We start from the raw sequence: 18,148 nt of genomic DNA on the forward strand, positions 1-18,148 counted from the left end.
CTACTGGCCTTCCTCTCTATTCCTCTCCTCCATCCCTCTCTCGTTCTCTGTTACCACCCTCTCTGTTTTGCTTCATTCCACTCCACCTTTCCATAATCTGCTTTTCAGCGAACGTGTGAGTATGTTTATAGAAGAGAGAGGGAGAGAGTGAGTTAAGTGTGGTCTGATTGAGGAGGTGGAATGGGCTGATAGTAAGAAGAAGGGAGGAGAAAGAGAGAGGGAGGGCTGAGAAAGAGGGAGTAGGGGGAAACAGACGGGTGGGGGGAGAAGAGGTATAAAAGCCTTGCTATACAGAATAAAGAAATATCCCCAGAGAGAAAGAGAGAGAGAGATTGTGAAAGAGACTTTACCAACAGAGTTGACACCATAACTACCTTCTTAGGGTAAGTACAACTATCTCATAGGTTTATAGCTACATAACAATATATTATCCACAATATACTAAAAACAAGATATACATTTGATATTGGTAACTTTGACATAACTCTAACAGAAATCCCATAAAGGAGGTTAATGTTTAGGTGTAAATACTGGCTGTCACTTTTTGCAGCCTATAATTAGGTGTAACTGTAAATAACAAAACATACAGACTTTGATCCATTAAAATAGTGATACAGTGAGATGCATGGGTACAGCCTTCAGTTTGTTTGATGTGCTACTGAGTGCTGAGTGAATAGGGGTCATTAGCCTGGTGGTGCAGTTCTGTGGGTTCGTAGCATCCTGCATGGTAAAGGATTTTTTCCAGTGAGGTGAGCACATTCTAGCCTGGGGCGAGGTCTCAGGGCCTACTGTGTGCCCGCCAGGCTGCAGACGCGCATAAAAGGCTGCAGACGATGCTGTCAGCACCTCACTAACACAGACACACACCCACTCCTTGATATCCTCGTAACCCTTTTGCCTGTAAGGTCTGTGAGCTCCCTCCCTGTGGGCCAGCTGTGCCCCATGCCTGGGGGGTGACGTGTGCCGTTGGGTATGTAAAGGAGGGGCGTTGCACCAGGTTGTTATCCAAACCCTACAAACACAGGAGGCGACAGAGAGGGTCTGCCATGGGGCACATGGATGTGGGTGAATGTGGGGGTTTTTGTTCAGAAGGTTGGGGTCTTGTTGACATCTGGGATGGCTATTTGTACAGGTGTCAGAAACCTGGCAAGGTCACTGTGTGTGTGTGTGTGTGTGTGTGTGTGTGTGTGTGTGTGTGTGTGTGTGTGTGTGTGTGTGTGTGTGTGTGTGTGTGTGTGTGTGTGTGTGTGTGTGTGTGTGTGTGTGTGTGTGTGTGTGTGTGTGTGTGTGTGTGTGTGTGTGTGTGTTTGGTTTTCGCCAGACATAATGGGATCCGTCCAAAACGTTGACTCAGGTTTGCCAAAAAAAACCTGGAAGCACCTGGATGATAATCAAGACTCTTGGAAGAATGTTCTATGGACAGATGTGTCAAAAGTATAACTTTTTGGACGACATGGGTGCCATTATGCCTGGTGAAAACCAAACACTGCATTCCACCGTAAGAACCTTACACCAACGGTCAGCATGGTGGTGGTAGTGTGATGGTTTGGGGATGCTTTGCTGCCTCAGGACCTGAACGACTTGCCTTAATAGAAGGAACCATGAATTCTGCTAAGTATCAGAGAATTCTACAGGAGAATGTCAGGCCATCCGCCTGTGAGCTGAAGCTGAAGTGCAGCTGCGTCAACACACAATCAAATCTACATGAAAATGGCTAAAAAGTAACACATTTGAAGTTTTGGAATGGCTTACTCAAAGTCCAGACCTAATCCCAATTGAGATGTTGTGGCAGGACTTGAAACGAGCAGTTCATGGTTGAAAACTCACAAATGTCGCTGAGTTAAAGCAGTTCTGCATGGAAGAGTGGGCCAAAATTCCTTCACAGCGACGTGAGAGATTGATCAACAACTACAGGAAGTGTTTGGTTGGAGTCATTGCAGCTAAAAGTGGCACAACCAGTTGTTGAGTGTTAGGGGGCAATTACTTTTTCACACAGGGGCACTCACTGGGTGTTGCATAACTTTATTTATGAAATAAATTAAATATGTATGTAAATGTTTTGTTATTTGTTCACTCAGGTTGCCTTTATCTAATATTAGGTTTTGGTTGAAGATCTGATAACATTCAGTAACATAAATATTCCAAAGTAGAGAAAATGAGAAAGGGGTAAATACTTTTTCACACCCTCGTATGCCCATAGAAACTCTGTCTGTACTTCCTGTCTGTACATCACGAGGGACCCTAAAATCCAGTCACACAAAAATAACATTGGTTTTGGGAATTTGTTTTGCCCTCTACTCTAGAAATACATAAATGTATAGGCCTATATATTACTATTTTTGTTGACATTGAGAAATAGTGTGTAGTCAATGGATTTATGGCTGCGTTAACATGTACATAAACCCACATACAGACCCATGTAGAATCTTTACCACCAGTTCACTTGTTTATAACTGTCACAGTCCCTAACGTACAGTAACGTCATGCGCTCCATGCCTTCTTTCTCTCATGGTGGTGGTGGTATTATGACACATTTTAACATCAGTCTTCTCTCCAACAGACCAAAAGACCGACAGACAGCCAGAGTGAGGATGAGGACTCTCCTCCAGTGTGTGGCCCTGTGTGTCATTATCTCTCTCTGCGTCTGCTACGGTACATTTCAACAAATCAACACTACGTCAATTCAGAATCTTTTTAGTAAACCTGGTGATCTACATTGATAAGTCACTAATAACTTTCCTCTTATTTTCCACAGATTCTCAAGAAAGCACAGAATCCTTTGAAGGTGATTGACCTTCAGATTCTTATGGCAGTAAAACATTCCCACACATTTGATGTATTATAAAAGCACTATATTTGTACATTTTTTATTTTATTTAATCTGATTTAGAATTCCAGACTAACTAGGCCATTCAGTGAATTCAATATGATTTTGTCAATGAAATCTGTATGCCCGCCCCTGTTGAGATGGGGGTAATTTCTTTTAATAAAATGGTTTTATTTAATTCCATTGCATTCCAGATGTGTTTGTCAGTCCATACCGAGCCAACTCATTCATCAACCCACAGAGTCCACAGAGGGGAAGTGCCTACAACACTCCATCAAGAGGCAGCACTTACAGGAGGTACCACACACACAATCACTGGCCTACACACAATACCCCATAATGTCAAAGCTGAAATGTCTTGAATCAATAACTATTCAACCCCTTGTTATGTTAAGCCTAAATAAGTTTAGGAGTAAAAATGTGCTTAACAAGTCATGTAATAAGTTGCATGGACTCACTCTGTGTGCAATAATAGGTTTTAACATGATTTTTGAATGACTACCTCATCTCCTTACCTCACACATACAATTATCTGTAAGGTCCCTCAGTTGAGCAGTGAATTTCAAACCCAGATTCAACCACAAAGATCAGGGAGGTTTTCCAATGCCTCACAAAGAAGGGCACCTATTAGTAGATGTTGTTTTTCTGTTTTTAAAGTACACATTCAATATCCCTTTGAGCATGGTGAAGTTATTAATTACACCTTGGATGGTGTATCAATACACCCAGTCACTACAAAAGATACAGGCGCCCTTCCTAACTCAGTTGCCGGAGAGGAAGGAAACCGCTCAGGGATTTCACAATGAGGCCAATGGTAACTTTAAAACAGTTACAGAGTTTAATGGCTGTGATAGGAGTATCTGAGGATGGATCAACAACATTGTAGTTACTCCACAATACTAACCTAATTGACAAAGTGAAAAGAAGGAAGCCTGTACAGAATACAAGTATTCCAAAACATGCATCCTGTTTGCAATAAGGCACTAAAGTAATACTGAAAAACAAAGCAATTAACTTTTTGTACTGAATACATAGTGTTATGTTTGGGGCAAATCCAATACAACACATTACTGAGTACCACTCTCTGTATTTTCAAGTATAGTGGTGGCTGCATCATGTTATGGGTATGCATGTAATCGTTAAGGACTGGGGAGTTTTTCAGGATAAAACATTTACGGAATGGAGCTAAGCACAGGAAAAAAATCCTAGAGGAAAACCTGGTTCAGTCTGCTTTCCACCAGACACTGAGCGATTAATTCACCTTTCAGCAGGACAATAACTTAAAACACAAGGCCAAATCTACACTGGAGTTGCTTACCAAGAAGACAGTGAATGTTCCTGAGTGACCAAGTTACAGTTTTGACTTAAATCTGCTTGAAAATCTATGGCAAGACTTGAAAATGGTTGTCTAGCAATGATCAATAACTCTTTTGACAGAGCTTGAAGACCTTTGAAAAGAATAATGGGCAAATATTGTACAATCCATGTGTGCAAAGCTCTTACAGACTTACCCAGAAAGACTCACGGCTGTAATCGCTGCCAAAGCTGATTCTAACATGTTTTGACTCAATGATGTGAATGCTTATGTAAATTGATATTTTTGTATTTAAATGCCAATATATTTGCAAACATTTCTAAAAACATGTTTTTAGAAAAATATCAATTTAAACCATTTAAAATTCTGGCTGTAGCACAACACAATGTGTAAAAAGTCACTGAAGGCACTGTAGGCCTCTGTGTTCTTTGTTTATCTGTGTTTCATAATGGTTGACTGTGATTGTAGTTGACTTGTGTCTGTGTTTCAGAACAATGAAGTCTCCAGCGGAAAGGCGCTCAGAGACATGTGAAGACTACTCTCCCTGTCGCTTCTTTGCCCATCGCTATGGTTACCAGCTGGCCTATCAGAGATATTTTGGAGCCAGGAATCCAGGCACGACGGGGAGCCGTGGATTCTGATTCCCTGTCCATCTTATCATAGCAATTATTCCTGCTATTGATTTACTGTACGCTCATTCAATACACTCTGACATTACGTAACAGGATATTGGTTCGGTGATGTAACAGTAAAAGAGATGTGACAAATATATGAAAACATATCAGTAAATCAATTACGAATATAGTGAGTAATATTCTTGCGTATTTATATAATTCAAGCTCCATTTATTGTATAACTTTATGGCCTACTCACAATCACCACACCCTCAAAGAATAACTGCTTTCAGAAATCTGTTTGTGAAGATTAGCTTCACACCCACCTCCATTGTTCCCTTTTTCCATCCACACTAAGACAACAGTCTTTGTCTAACCCATATGTATATATATGTATTAAAAAGTGTTTTTGAAGAGTTTCTTACATTCATTGTCTAAATCCTATGGGGTCACGATATTCCTCAGAGGGGCTTAGTAACCTTACTTGTGGGCTACAGAATCCCACCTCATTTGGTTCCACGTGTTGCCAGATTTCAGCTGAATAGGATTTTGAATAGGGAGCAGATGTGTGAACGCTAATAGCTGTCCCAGTTTGACCAGTGTGGTAGCAACAAATCAGAAAAATGTAGTGAGGAAACAATAAAAGCCAAGGGAAGCTACATCTTTGCACCAGCATGACAACGTTTGCTCCTGTTTTTAAACTGTAAGTGTAAATGATGTTCAAAGTCAGTTACTATTTGTTTGATTATCCAGTAGTTTGTATGGCCTCATCTTCCACTTTTGGAATGTAAATTTATATATTTTTGGTAATTTTTCCCCAAATGTTTGTAAATGGGAGCATCAATGGTATCAATAGAAAATGTTCATTTCCAGGTCACATACAAAAATAAGTAGTCAGCTGGTCACTGTTTTTGTAGACAAGATGCAGCTCCTTAACCTACCATAAGAACCAGAGGTCATCTGAACACAGTGAATGTCAGTCTCTAGAAGACGAGAGAGACACAAGCATCACACTGGATCTGGCCACGGCACACCCACGAACAGTGGTGTAAAGTACTACTTAAGTCGTTTTTGGGGTATCTGTACTTTACTTGACTATTTATATTTTTGACAACTTTTTATTTTACTTCACTACATTCCTAAAGATAATATTGTACTTTTTACTCCATAGATTTTCCCTGACAACCCAAAGTCCTCCCTACATTTTGAATGATTAGCAGAACAGGAAATTGTGAAATTCACTCACTTATCAAGAGAACACGTGGCCATCCCTACTGCCTATGGTCTGGCGGACTCACTAAACACAAATGCATCTTTTGTAAATAACGTCTGAGATTTGGAGTGTGCCCCTGGCTATCCGTACAATGTAAAAACAAGAACATGGTGCCGTCCGCTTAGTTTATTATAAGGAATTTGAAATGATTTATACTTTTACATTTGATACTTAAGTATATTTTAGCAATTCAATTTACTTTTGACACTTAAGTACATTTAAAACCAAATACTTTTAGACTTTTACTCAAGTAGTATTTTACTGGGTGACTTTCACTTTTACTTGCGTAACTTTCTATTAAGGTATCTATACTTTTACTCAAGTGTGACAATTGGGTACTTTTTCCACCACTGCCCACGAATGGGCAATCACATTGATGTTTTTTGTGTGATTCCGCAGAACCAAAATGTTCATAATTAAGGCTTTGCTAGGATAGATTTCTGAACTTTGTCCCTACATGGAGGAATGACACCAGCACTGACCCAGACGCTGAAATTACACCCCGAATTGTCAAGGCCACTTCAGTGGCCCAGAAGTCCGACATGGAAAGAAAGTGAGAGAGCAAAATATAGAGGGAGATTTCCCTTAAGGATTGAGGTCTATACATAACGCTACATTCTGCAATGCTGTCAAGCAATAATGTGCTACTTATTAAGAAGTGGAACATGAGTGAGGAAAAGGCAACGAGTAATAGAATAGAATGGAGCAGAATATAATAGAATGGAGCCGAATATAATAGAATGGAGCAGAATAGAATAGAATGAAGCAGAATAGAAAAGAATGGAGCAGAATAGAATGGAGCCAAATAGAATAGAATTTTGTTCTACTTCAGTAGTTGAACAATTTATGTGTTTTAGTTTTTATATGCCTATCAATGCTCCATACAGGCAACCATACCATGTGTATTACTGGTGAATGAATATACAATCAACAATCAATCTAAAAATTTGCTGTCAGTTTCTTCACTGTGGTTTGCTATAAAAAAGCAAAACCTCTGATCAAAAGTCTGTCACAAAATGACGGATGGCGTTTTCTCTTCTTGTTCAAATAGTATCATATGGTTTTATCAACCAGTAGTTAGTGGTTTGAATAGGATGTCGTGTGGGCATGCTGTAAAACTCGGACCTCTTGAGGTTGTCTGGTGGTACTGCACATTTAAAGGAGTGTTGTCTTTATACAGTGGGGTCTAAAATTATTGACACCCTTGACAAAGATGAGCAAAAATGACTGTATAAAATAAATAATTCAAATACTGAGCTATATTGTATGCAAAAAAAAATTGGGACATTTTCAATCTCTATTTTCATGTCATCCAACAAATGTAAACGCCTGGAGTTTGCTAAACAGCATTGTCACTTGTATTGGAATCAGTGCTATGGTCAGATGACATGAAAACAGAGCTCTTTGGCCACGTACACCAGTGGTGGGTTTGGCGTCGAATTGAGAATGCATTAGCAGAAAAGAACCCCATACCAACTGTAAAATATGGTGATGGATCATGAAGGTTATGGGGCTATTTTGCTTCCACTGGTCCTGGGGCCCTTGCTGAGGTCAACGTCATCATGAACTTTACCCAGTACACAGACATTTTAGTCCAAAACTGGTTTCCTCTGCCAGGAGGTTGAAACTTGGCAGCAAGTGGATCTTCCAGCAAGACAATAACCCCAAGCACATGTCAACATCCACAAAGAAATGGTTAATTGGCTACAAAATCAACATTTTGGAATAGCCATCTCAGTCTCGAAACTTGAAATCCATAGAAAACCTGTGGTTTGAATAGAAGAGGGCCGTCTATAAGCACAGATGAAGAATATCAAGGATCTGGAAGGATTATGTATGGAGGAATGGTCTAAGATCCCTCCCAACATGTTCTCCAACTCATAAAATAAAATGCCTCTGCCATTATCCTAGCAAGGTGAGGTATTGAAAGGTATTGAAAACAGGGATGTCAATCGTTTTTAACCCTACCTTTTTGAGAAAAAAAGTATTACTTTAAACAAAATCTCTTTCTCTGAAGAATTGTATTAGCATTGGTGTAAAGTACTTAAGTAAAAATACTTTAAAGTACTACTTAAGCAGTTTTTTTGGGTATCTGTACTTTACCATTTACATTTTTGACAACTTTTACTTTTACTACATTCCTAAGGAAAATAATGGACTTTTTACTCCATACATTTCCCCTGACACCCTAAAGTACCTGTTACATTTCAAATGCTTAGCAGGACAGGAAAATTGTCCAATTCACACACTTATCAAGAGAACCCCCCTGGTCATCCCTACTGCATCTGATCTGGCAGACTCACTAAACACACATGCTATGTTTGTAAATGATGTCTGAGTGTTGGAGTGTGCCCCTCGTTATCCGTTAAAAAATCTAAATAGTGCCGTCTGGTTTGCTTCATAATATAAGGAATGTGAAATTATTCATACTTTTACTTTTGATACTTAAGTATATTTTAGCAATTACATTTACTTTTGATACTTAAGTATATTTAAAACCAAATACTTTAAGACTTTTACTCAAGTAGTATTTTACTGGATGACTTTCACTTTTACTTCAGTCATTTTCTATTAAGATATCTCTACTTGTACTCAAGTATTACAATTAGGTACTTTTTCCACCACTGTCTATTAGTATAAAATAATAGCATTTCCAATTCTTTTTTGCATACAATTTAATTATTTATTTCATCTTAATCAAGGGTGTAAATTTCGGCCCCCACTGTAGGTGTGGGAGTTATTAGAGACATGTACATATGTTTTTACAACAGTTAAGTATAAAAGGTGTAACACTATTTTTTCATGGGGTTTTTAAAAAACTTTTTTTTTTTAAGCATGACCTCACCAAAAAATATGATGAAGCATAAATGTAGAATGTTTTTTCGAATGTTTAGAATATATGCAAAATGATTTGAGAATTCAGGGTGTGTGTGTGTGTATGTGTGTGTGTGTGTGTGTGTGTGTGTGTGTGTGTGTGTGTGTGTGTGTGTGTGTGTATCTGTTCACTCGTGCCAGTGTACATTTGCTGTTGTTGTGGGTGTATGATACATGATTCCTCAACCAATCACAAACTCAAGATATTGTGAGGCTCATAACTATAAACTGAGTGTGTGTTCATGTACTGGTGAGAGAGACAAGCAAGACAGAACAGTCTAAATCTTATACTTGTTGATCGTCCAGATCGTGAACCAACAGCAAAGAGAAAGATGAAGCCCTTGGCCATCCTTGTCCTCTGTGCTCTGGCATGTGTGTGCCACTCTATTGGAGGTAAGAGCAGAGATAGAGCGACAGCGTTAGTCAAGGTTTTGCACCTGTGCAAAATGTGCAACTATTTTTTGAATTTCAGCATACATGGAATAAGGAAAATAATCAAATAAATAATGAAACTTCATATAAATGTTAAAGAATAAATAAAACATGTACATGTTGTAATTGTGTTTTCAGATCGAGATGATTAATCATGAACAATACTGTTTCCTCTCTACACAGACTCCTCTACCTCCACTGCCTCAAAGCCTGCTAGTGAGAAAAGAGTGGGTAAGAGACATCAGTAGGATAATTGGTACCAGAATGGCAGTGGTCTGATTGTGTAAACTGTAATGTTGATGTCCAGTCGTAGATGCACTGAACATGGTTATTCTAAGTGCAGTGTGATTACACTTGTTTATATTTCTCTCGTTTTAAAAAGTGAATATGTTCTATGACCTTACAGGTGTGTTTGTTAAGAAGGACCTAGCCTCCACTTTGGTGCGACAGAAGAGAGCCGGCACTGCCCTTGCAGACTTGTCCCTGACTCAGCTGGAGAGGTACAGTACTGTTCTGTTGTCCCCCGTCTGTCATATGATAGCCTGGCACACAAGGTTGTTTTCTACAAGGTGTCGAAAGCGTTCCACAGGGATGCTGGCCCATGTTGACTCCAATGCTTCCCACAGTTGTGTGAAGTTGACTGGATGTAATTTGGGGGGTGGACCCTTCTTAATACACACTGGAAACTATTGAGTGTGAAAAACCCTACAGTGTTGCCATTCTTGACACAAACCGGTGCACCCGGTACCCTGTTCAAAGGCACTTAAATCTTTTGTCTTGCCCATTCACCCTCTGAATGGAACACATACACAATCCATGTCTCAATTGTCTCAAGGCTTAAAAATCCCTCTTCCCCTTCATCTACACTGAATGAAGTGGCTTTAACAAGTGACATCAATAAGGGATCATAGCTCTCACCTGGATTCACCTGGTCAGTCTATATCATGGAAAGAGCAGGTGTTCTTAATGTTTTGTACACTCAGTGTATGTGTTTTGCTGTTAATCAATGTTTGTATGGGAACAAGCATAATTTCCCCTTTATTTAAGATTCATTTAAGATTAAATGTGCTCAAATATTCAGGGAATTTGCTGTTGTTATCATGGAGTGAAATGTTAATTATATAAGCCTATTTCTTCACACTGGATAATATCCAGATTTTCATCTGGGGTTTTTTCTTCCCCCTTTCTTTTTTCACCTCTTCCTCTTATTTTATGGAAACTGCCCAACCCCTTCGTTCCCAGTCTGAGGGAGGTGTGCGAGCTTAACTACTGGTGTGAGAACATGATGGACACAGCTGGGATCATTGCTGCCTACACCAAATTCTATGGACCAATCCCATACTAGATGTCAACCCACTCCACAAACCAACTTCCATTTTGCAAGGCTTTTTGGAGAGAAATAGTTGTAATGTTCTGAGGATGAAACATCTGAATAAATCTAAATAAATGAAGTATAAATTGATACGGTGTTAGAGGGAGAGCGAGAGAGAAAGAGAGAAAGAGGACAATGAGAAGTTATTAAAATAACTATTTTGGTAATATTCTGTAGTGTAGTACGGTCAATAAAATTATCTAAACAATGTGTCTTTCATTAAATTATTTCATATTACATAACAATATTCTAACAATGTTATAACATGATACATTGTGTGAGATCTGTCATTTCCTTAAGGGAACAAATGAGAAACAGATTAGGCTACACACTAATGGCGACCTGAAGAAATGACCTCTGTGGTATCAAAGGCTGGTAAAGACCTTGATACAAAAATAGTGGAGCAAAAAGTTCCATTGGCTTGACATTACTGACTTTGTTTATTGAAATATTGAAAGAGAAAAGTTACATGTACAGATCTTCAGCACCTTCATGAATATGACAGCTGAAAACATTTAGACTACATTGCATTTGATATTGCATGAACAAACATATCTATCTATCTGTGGTGCCTCTGTCGAAACAAAGACAAGTTCAATTGCATAAATGATCCCAAGGCTGGAGCATTTAACTTGTCATCACTGTCAATAATGTTCGTATTTATGTAAGGTCATCTTGCCTTAAGATTAGTGTAACCTGGCCATTCTACCCAAAAAGATATGTGTAATACAATGCAAAAGGCACTCACCTGCAAGAGAACTTGGTTGAAGCGTAGGCTATTCGTAACAGTAGCAGTAGCAAAGGTAGAATGTTCACCCAAAACTGCAGACATGAAGCAAAGACTTTGAGTGCAAAACTGCAGTCTACTAGGTCAGCCACTGGGGGGGGCTGAGCGTATTTTGTTTGACCTTTTTTTTGGCGTTTTCGGTTTATCTCACACGAGACTTCCGCCCTAGCTCGCGGCATTCAAAACATGGCGGACTGCATTAATTAGCCAAAAGCGTTTATGTCTAAAAGGGTATTACATAAATTAGTTTGATACAGGCAACGACATTTATAGTTGACCATTTACCCGATTGGAAAGTAAGAGAGGGGAAAGCACTGCCCACAGTTTTCACGTGGATAAAGGTAGAGTCAATTCAAGTTCATCGAGCTAGTTGACTGGCTAATTTAGCTAGCTAACGTTATGCTGATGTGAAATTTGCAGACTTTGGTGATATAGCTACCGTTGGTTACAACATTTGCCAGCTAACTAACTATTTAACATTTAAGTAAATTAATATTGGCGAGTATTTGCATCGTCTAAAGCTAGCTAACATTAGAACTTGTACAGCTTTGCTAGCTAATTTAGCTAATGTTGTTAGTTTGGACTAAACGTATACTTCTGACTAACTGCTATTCAAACAATAATTGTCTTGTGACATTGTGCTGGGAGACGAACTTGTATGTACAAGTATGTTTCCCAGCACAATGTCAAAAGGCAAATCTTTATTGGTTTAATCGCAGCAAGAGAGTGAAAGTTATTTATAATAAGGACCTCTCTGAAATGGATGGCCCTCCCTAGAGCAAAATATATTTTACCTAAACCCTCCCTGAACGCAAAAAACGAGTGACCCTCCCCTATACCCAAAATAATAATTAAAACAAAGTGGATAGCAGAGAACATGTCTACCGTTTACTCTCACTTCTTGGACAGAACAGAGCATTAAAGATGAATATTTTTTAAATTACGGGGTAAGAATGAACATATGTGTTCATCTCATCATATTTCTCCAATGCCAAATCAATGTGTCTTGTTTGCAATGAAACTGCCCCTGTTTGCAAATAATAAAATCTGAGACCTCATTAGGAATCTGAGCATGGTGCTTTCCAAAGTTAGGCCTAATTTATGACCCCAGACAGAGTAGACCTACCGACGCAGAAAAATGGAAGCTTTAACTGCTCGCTACTCTTCTTCTGTAGCTCAACCCAACGAGAGGTCAGAAGTGTTTACCTAAAAGCTGTCTGGTTTTAAACATCTTATATTGTATAGAAAGTGAATAACTTAATCAATTGATAGTGACAGAATTAGATTACTTCCCAAGCAAAGGAATTTATTTGTGTTCTTTATGCTAGAAACAATGATATCCCCATATTCATCGGAGTCACGTCTTTCCTGGATATTTTACAGCTTGTTTCTAACATAAAGCATCGCGGACCAAAACACTCGTATAGATCACTTTATATAATCATATTTGTTTTTTCTTTTCTGCCATTTTCTTTAATAAAAAGCAGCCCTATGGCATACCGTCTCATACCCCATCAATTCGAGTCTTGGTTTTAACTTAGCCTACCTCCGTGTCAGTGAAGTGCTGTTATTTAAAGAGTGGATGGAGGAATCGACCAACAAATCTATTGACATAGCAGCCTATAGCCTAAGTGAGTCTGCCAAACATGTAGGCCTACCTCTTATTTCTTAAATAGGCTCCAACACAAAGCCCTCTTGTTGTTAGCAAACTAATTAAAATTAAGAATGTTGAAATGAATTATGCCTACTTTCAGCACAATGAGCTGTCCATTTTCCGATTGATTGTGCCGCTGCTTTGTTTCAGCACCACAATGTAAGTTACTCAAATCTGGCTTATTGTGAGGTCAATAACTCTGATAAATAGGCCTACTTCATCATTAATCAAATCAATTATAGTAGTAGCAAGCTATAAAAGTTGACCTCCGGTCCTCCTCATCTTCTCGCTCTCCTTCTCAAACTGAACTGAACATAGGCTATAGCAGTGTTTCCCAAACCTGGTCCTCTAATACTCCCAACAGTACACTGTTTCGTTGTGGCCCTTGACAAACGCACCTCATTGAGGGCTTGATGATTAGTTGACAAGTTGAATCGGGTATGCTTGTCCAGGGTTACAATATAAATGTGTACTGTTGGGGGTACCGGAGGACCAGGGTTGGGAAACACTGTTCATGCGCAAGAGTACGTTTTTTGGAAGAAGCTTCTGACTCTCCCTCTGAACTGCCACCGTAGGCCTACACAGCACAGCATTGGTTAGGCATCACACAAAACGTTTTTGATCAGCAAGAGCAGAGCAGGCTGGGGCTCATGGTTGGAATATCCATTGCAGTGTGTAATGCAGCCTAGTTTTATTTACACCATCCCAGCAGCTATCTTATATAACTTATAGATTTTTATTTTCTTCTGATTCCAATAAGTTGATACTGTATCTTCCCTGGCAGGGTGAAGGAGACGCGCCATCACCATGGGGCGACGTTCAACCTCCTCCACCAAGAGTGGGAAGTTCATGAACCCCACCGACCAGGCCAGTAAGTAACGTCATACCCTTTCCGTCATCATGTGACCGCTCACATCATACGTTCACCTCAACTTGCGCATGAACACATCAGTGGACACCCATTGTTACTTAAGCTTCAGGGGATCTCATGTATGTGAAAGGAAAATCATTTCAGTGTCTGTTATTGAGCTCAGCAGCACTATGAACAATAGTAAATGCATCAACGTAGAGGAGCTGTCAGGTAACAGTTTCTACATCAAACTTAATGCGGTGCCTTTTCCTCTTCAGGGAAGGAGGCCAGGAAGCGGGAGCTGAAGAAGGTAAGACCTTGGCTGACAAGTTGAATGTCAATGACAGGTTGACTTTGTATTCTGTCTATAAAACTCACTGCGCTCTTCTTTGCTGCGCCACAGAACAAGAAGCAGAGGATGATGGTGAGAACAGCTGTACTGAAGATGAAGGACCCCAGACAGATCATCAAAGACATGGAGAAGCTGGATGAAATGGGTGAGCCATTGCAAACGGGTTTTAAACAAGGTTGTGCATTTATTTGTCTTCCAGAAAGATCTTGCTAATAATTTTATTTTCTCCTGTTCACATCTGTTCTCTATCTGTTTTTTCCTGTGCCAGAGTTCAACCCTGTGCAGCAGCCGCTGCTGAATGAGAAGGTGCTGAGGGACAAGAGGAAGAAGCTACGGGAGACGTTTGAGCGCATCGTACGTTTGTACGAAAGAGAGAACCCAGAGACTTACAAGGAGCTACGCAAACTGGAGCTGGACTATGAGAGCAATCGCGGCAAGCTGTCACTCTACTTCGACTCAGTCAAGGTGTGTATGCTATGCTGATGAACATGTATGAATTGCACAGATAAACCGAGCAGTGCTGAGATCATGTCATAATTGTTGCTGTTGTTCACTACTCACTCTTTCTCTTCCTCTCTCTGTCAACTAGAATGCTGAACTAGTGGAGGTGGATAGCATCCCACTCCCAGAGATGCCCCACGCCCCCTCCAGCATCCTGATCCAGGACATCCCCCTGCCTGGGGCCCAGCCTCCCTCCATCCTGAAGAAGGGCTCCTCGTTTAGGTGGGCAGTCCCCTGAATTTACAGTGCTGTCTCAGTATCATTCCTGTGAACCATACCACAACCCTACCAACTGTTCTGTAATCTCCCTCTTTCTCAGTAAGGGGATCAGTGCCTCCATGTCTGCAGCAGTGGCAGGCGTCCCTCGGTTACCCCCTGGTAGGAAACCCCCAGGTCCCCCACCTGGCCCCCCACCGTCTCAGGTCCTGGCGCTGTACGCCTCACGCAGGGCACAGTTCGCAGCAGATGCAGGTACTGCACACACACCTCACTACTGCATGTTTGTACATGGGATCAGGAGGAATAAATATGCTTCATTCTACTTTCTCATCCAAATCCACCTTTCTCTGCCTACAACCAGATCTGTCCAACCAGGCCTCTGACATGGAGAAAGCCATGGACACTATGCTGATGGGAGGAGAGCGGGACAGTGGGAGCGAGAGCGAGGGAGACGATGGCGAGGAAGACGACAGCGACTCTGAAGAGGACAGTGAAGGAGATAGGGATGAAGGAGGCGAGGTTGACAAGCGGATGATGGTGGACCGGCAGGAGGTCGATAGAGAGAAGGGCAGAGAGGAGGACAGAGGGGACAGACATGCAGGTGAGAGGCGGAGCCTTGTCCGCATATGTGCTTGCTTGATCACCCCAAGTGTGTTGGGTTCTGTCTTCAAGTCTGTGCACTGCTTGGTGTTGTAGTTTAAAGAATGACAACACAGATATGGTGTTTTACACGAGGTTGTGTGATATGTTTTACAGGACGCAGTGTGCGGTTTGCAGACATGCCCCCCTCAGCACCCAGGGAGAAGAGCAAGAAGAAGAGGATTGTGAAGAAGAAAAAGGCCATCACTCCTCTGCAAGCTATGATGCTTAGGATGGCAGGTACTGTATGTCCTTCAGTCTGCACACAACACCACTACCACACTTCAGCAGGACTTGTGATGCAGATGAATGATTGGATTGTTGACACTATTTTGGAGAATGACCTTTAAAGAGGTTTGTATTCGCTTGAGGATGATTTCTCCATGGGAACTAGGTTATACTTTCTTCCTTCATCCCTTTCTCACTCATCCCCCTTTATTATTTGTCTACAGGGCAGTCCATCCCTGAAGATGAAGAGGAGGAAGAGGAAGTTGAGGAGGAGTACACTGACTCTGACTCAGACATCGAGGATAGGGGACCACCAGGCGACAACCAATCTCATCTTATACCCAATCAGCGCATGCCTCCACCCTCTGGACCAATGGGAGGACAGCAACCACCTCTACACATGCAGGGTCCACCAGGAACAGGGCCTCCACCGTTGGGACCACCCCCAGCTCCTCCAATGAGGCCTCCTGGTCCGCCCTCTGGCCTGCCTCCCGGCCCTCCACCCGGTTAGTTGGTTTTATATGTAGTAATGATTGGAGTACAGTGTCATCTTGTGTGACGTTGCTTCATTACTATTAAATTACTTAAACAAAGCACTATGATGTGATATGTCTTGTTTGCCATCCTAAGGTGCTCCCCCGTTTTTGAGGCCACCTGGTATGCTAGGTGGTCCAAGGGGACCGATGCCCCGCCTACTGCCCCCTGGACCCCCACCAGGTCGTCCCCCTGGCCCTCCCCCAGGCCCCCCTCCAGGTCTCCCTCCTGGTCCTCCACCCCGGGGACCCCCACCCAGACTGCCTCCCCCAGCTCCCCCAGGTATGTGTGGATGTATTTTTGTGCCTTTTATAGGAATTACATATGACTTTATCCCTTCTCCTTAAACACGGAACATTGTCAAAACATTTTTTTTTTTTAAACATAACTACAGTTCAGCAGTACGCAAAGTTAACAGTAATAAAAATATATGTCAGCATGGCACATACCTCAAGCTAAAATAAATGTAACATTTATTTTGGGCTGCAAAGCATGGGAATAAAGCAGGATTTTCCCCCACTCTAATCTCCTCTCTTCTTCCTTTCTGTAGGTATCCCCCCTCCACCACGATCTGGCCCCCCACGCCAACTCGCCCCTCCCCTCTCTCTTTTCCCCCCGCCGCTTAACTCCAACATACTCAGCGCTCCCCCCAGCATCGTCCACCGCCAGAAACCCGGCTCCAACCCAGATGGCTCCCATAGCAACCCCAATGCCTCCATGCTGCCCCCTCCTTCCATGCCTATGTCCATGCGCCCAGGGATGCAGATGCCCCCTCCCCCGGGGACAAGTGCCCCGCCGTCGGGCACAAACCCCACCAGCCACCACCATGCACCAACCATCGAGAAGCGGGCCAACATCACCTCGGTCTCAGCCGGAGGCAGCAATCTGGCAACAGGCCCGGGGAGTGGCGGAGCCACCATCTCAGCCAAACCCCAGATCATCAACCCCAAGACAGAGGTCACCCGCTTCGTGCCCACGGCGCTGAGGGTGCGCAGGGATAAAGGGGCCGGGAGCGGAGGAGGGCATATGGAAAAGAGAGGAAGAAGAGAGGAAAGGGTGGGAGGCCAGAAGCAGCAGTCGATGGCTGCCCCCATGGGGTCAGCCAACCCTACTCAGATGGGCCCAGTCTCTCAGCCCAACATGAAGACCAAGGACCAGATGTATGAGGCCTTCATGAGGGAGATGGAGGGACTCCTCTGAGACTGACAAGGGCTGCGGGGTGAAAAGGGTGGGTGTGTTGAGAAGGAATGAACAGTAGGGGCCATGAAGAAAGTGTTAGTGATACCGTCAAGCAGATGCTGTTCAGAAACACATTGGTTCCTCTAAATGAAGCAGAAAGGCTTTGTTTTTCACAATGAGACTAGAATCTCCTCCCTACCAACTTACTGTACATGGCTATGATAATTTGGCTCAATCTTTGTGAAAAAGCTAGTGTTTTTTTATGACTGTCAAATGTTTATTTTATTGTTGAACTGAGAAACGGGATGGATTTCATAGAAAGATGGGGGGGTGTTTTGTCGGGTGTTTGTAGGAAAATCCAAATGAGTGTGTATATGCCTGTCTGAAATGGTTAGACCTGCAACTAAATAAATACTTAAACTCAATTAACTATTTTCAGTCCCAATATTTTTTAAAGCATATTTTCATAAATCAGACTACAAATTAATAAACCACCAT

General features: G+C 41.7%; 3 protein-coding genes across 3 annotated transcripts; all 3 read left to right on the forward strand.

The window, feature by feature from the left end:
• Nucleotides 1-260: 260 nt before the first annotated feature.
• LOC139565225 (matrix Gla protein-like) lies at nucleotides 261-4,923 on the forward strand. The gene is made up of 5 exons (XM_071385397.1): nucleotides 261-383; nucleotides 2,561-2,652; nucleotides 2,756-2,785; nucleotides 3,022-3,124; nucleotides 4,633-4,923. The coding sequence occupies exons 2-5, from the start codon at nucleotides 2,592-2,594 to the stop codon at nucleotides 4,781-4,783; spliced, it is 345 nt and encodes a 114-aa protein (XP_071241498.1). The 5' UTR covers nucleotides 261-383; nucleotides 2,561-2,591; the 3' UTR covers nucleotides 4,784-4,923.
• Nucleotides 4,924-9,137: 4,214 nt separating this feature from the next.
• On the forward strand, nucleotides 9,138-10,915 carry LOC139565302 (osteocalcin-like). The gene is made up of 4 exons (XM_071385516.1): nucleotides 9,138-9,296; nucleotides 9,519-9,566; nucleotides 9,742-9,835; nucleotides 10,578-10,915. Exons 1-4 carry the CDS (start codon nucleotides 9,236-9,238, stop codon nucleotides 10,678-10,680), a joined length of 306 nt encoding a protein of 101 aa, XP_071241617.1. The 5' UTR covers nucleotides 9,138-9,235; the 3' UTR covers nucleotides 10,681-10,915.
• A 728-nt stretch (nucleotides 10,916-11,643) lies between these two features.
• LOC139564997 (WW domain-binding protein 11-like) lies at nucleotides 11,644-18,075 on the forward strand. Its single transcript, XM_071384970.1, has 12 exons — nucleotides 11,644-11,835; nucleotides 13,933-14,019; nucleotides 14,277-14,308; nucleotides 14,402-14,495; nucleotides 14,619-14,815; nucleotides 14,940-15,073; nucleotides 15,171-15,322; nucleotides 15,432-15,671; nucleotides 15,827-15,949; nucleotides 16,162-16,443; nucleotides 16,568-16,753; nucleotides 17,022-18,075. The coding sequence occupies exons 2-12, from the start codon at nucleotides 13,956-13,958 to the stop codon at nucleotides 17,669-17,671; spliced, it is 2,154 nt and encodes a 717-aa protein (XP_071241071.1). The 5' UTR covers nucleotides 11,644-11,835; nucleotides 13,933-13,955; the 3' UTR covers nucleotides 17,672-18,075.
• The last annotated feature ends 73 nt before the right edge of the window (nucleotides 18,076-18,148 follow it).

This window comes from Salvelinus alpinus, chromosome 36 (genome assembly GCF_045679555.1).
Source record: "Salvelinus alpinus chromosome 36, SLU_Salpinus.1, whole genome shotgun sequence".
In the NCBI taxonomy this organism is placed as follows: domain Eukaryota; kingdom Metazoa; phylum Chordata; class Actinopteri; order Salmoniformes; family Salmonidae; genus Salvelinus; species Salvelinus alpinus.

Excerpts from the sequence above, each read along its gene's own strand:
- LOC139565225 (XM_071385397.1), top strand. The coding sequence starts at position 2,592 with ATGAGGACTCTCCTCCAGTGTGTGGCCCTGTGTGTCATTATCTCTCTC. Across the intron at positions 2,653-2,755 it reads CTCTCTCTGCGTCTGCTACG|ATTCTCAAGAAAGCACAGAA; the intron begins GTACATTTCAAC and ends TATTTTCCACAG. Across the intron at positions 2,786-3,021 it reads AAGCACAGAATCCTTTGAAG|ATGTGTTTGTCAGTCCATAC; the intron begins GTGATTGACCTT and ends ATTGCATTCCAG.
- LOC139565302 (XM_071385516.1), top strand. The coding sequence starts at position 9,236 with ATGAAGCCCTTGGCCATCCTTGTCCTCTGTGCTCTGGCATGTGTGTGC. Across the intron at positions 9,297-9,518 it reads TGTGTGCCACTCTATTGGAG|ACTCCTCTACCTCCACTGCC; the intron begins GTAAGAGCAGAG and ends CTCTCTACACAG. Across the intron at positions 9,836-10,577 it reads TCCCTGACTCAGCTGGAGAG|TCTGAGGGAGGTGTGCGAGC; the intron begins GTACAGTACTGT and ends CTTCGTTCCCAG.
- LOC139564997 (XM_071384970.1), top strand. The coding sequence starts at position 13,956 with ATGGGGCGACGTTCAACCTCCTCCACCAAGAGTGGGAAGTTCATGAAC. Across the intron at positions 14,309-14,401 it reads GGAAGCGGGAGCTGAAGAAG|AACAAGAAGCAGAGGATGAT; the intron begins GTAAGACCTTGG and ends GCTGCGCCACAG. Across the intron at positions 15,074-15,170 it reads AAGAAGGGCTCCTCGTTTAG|TAAGGGGATCAGTGCCTCCA; the intron begins GTGGGCAGTCCC and ends CCTCTTTCTCAG.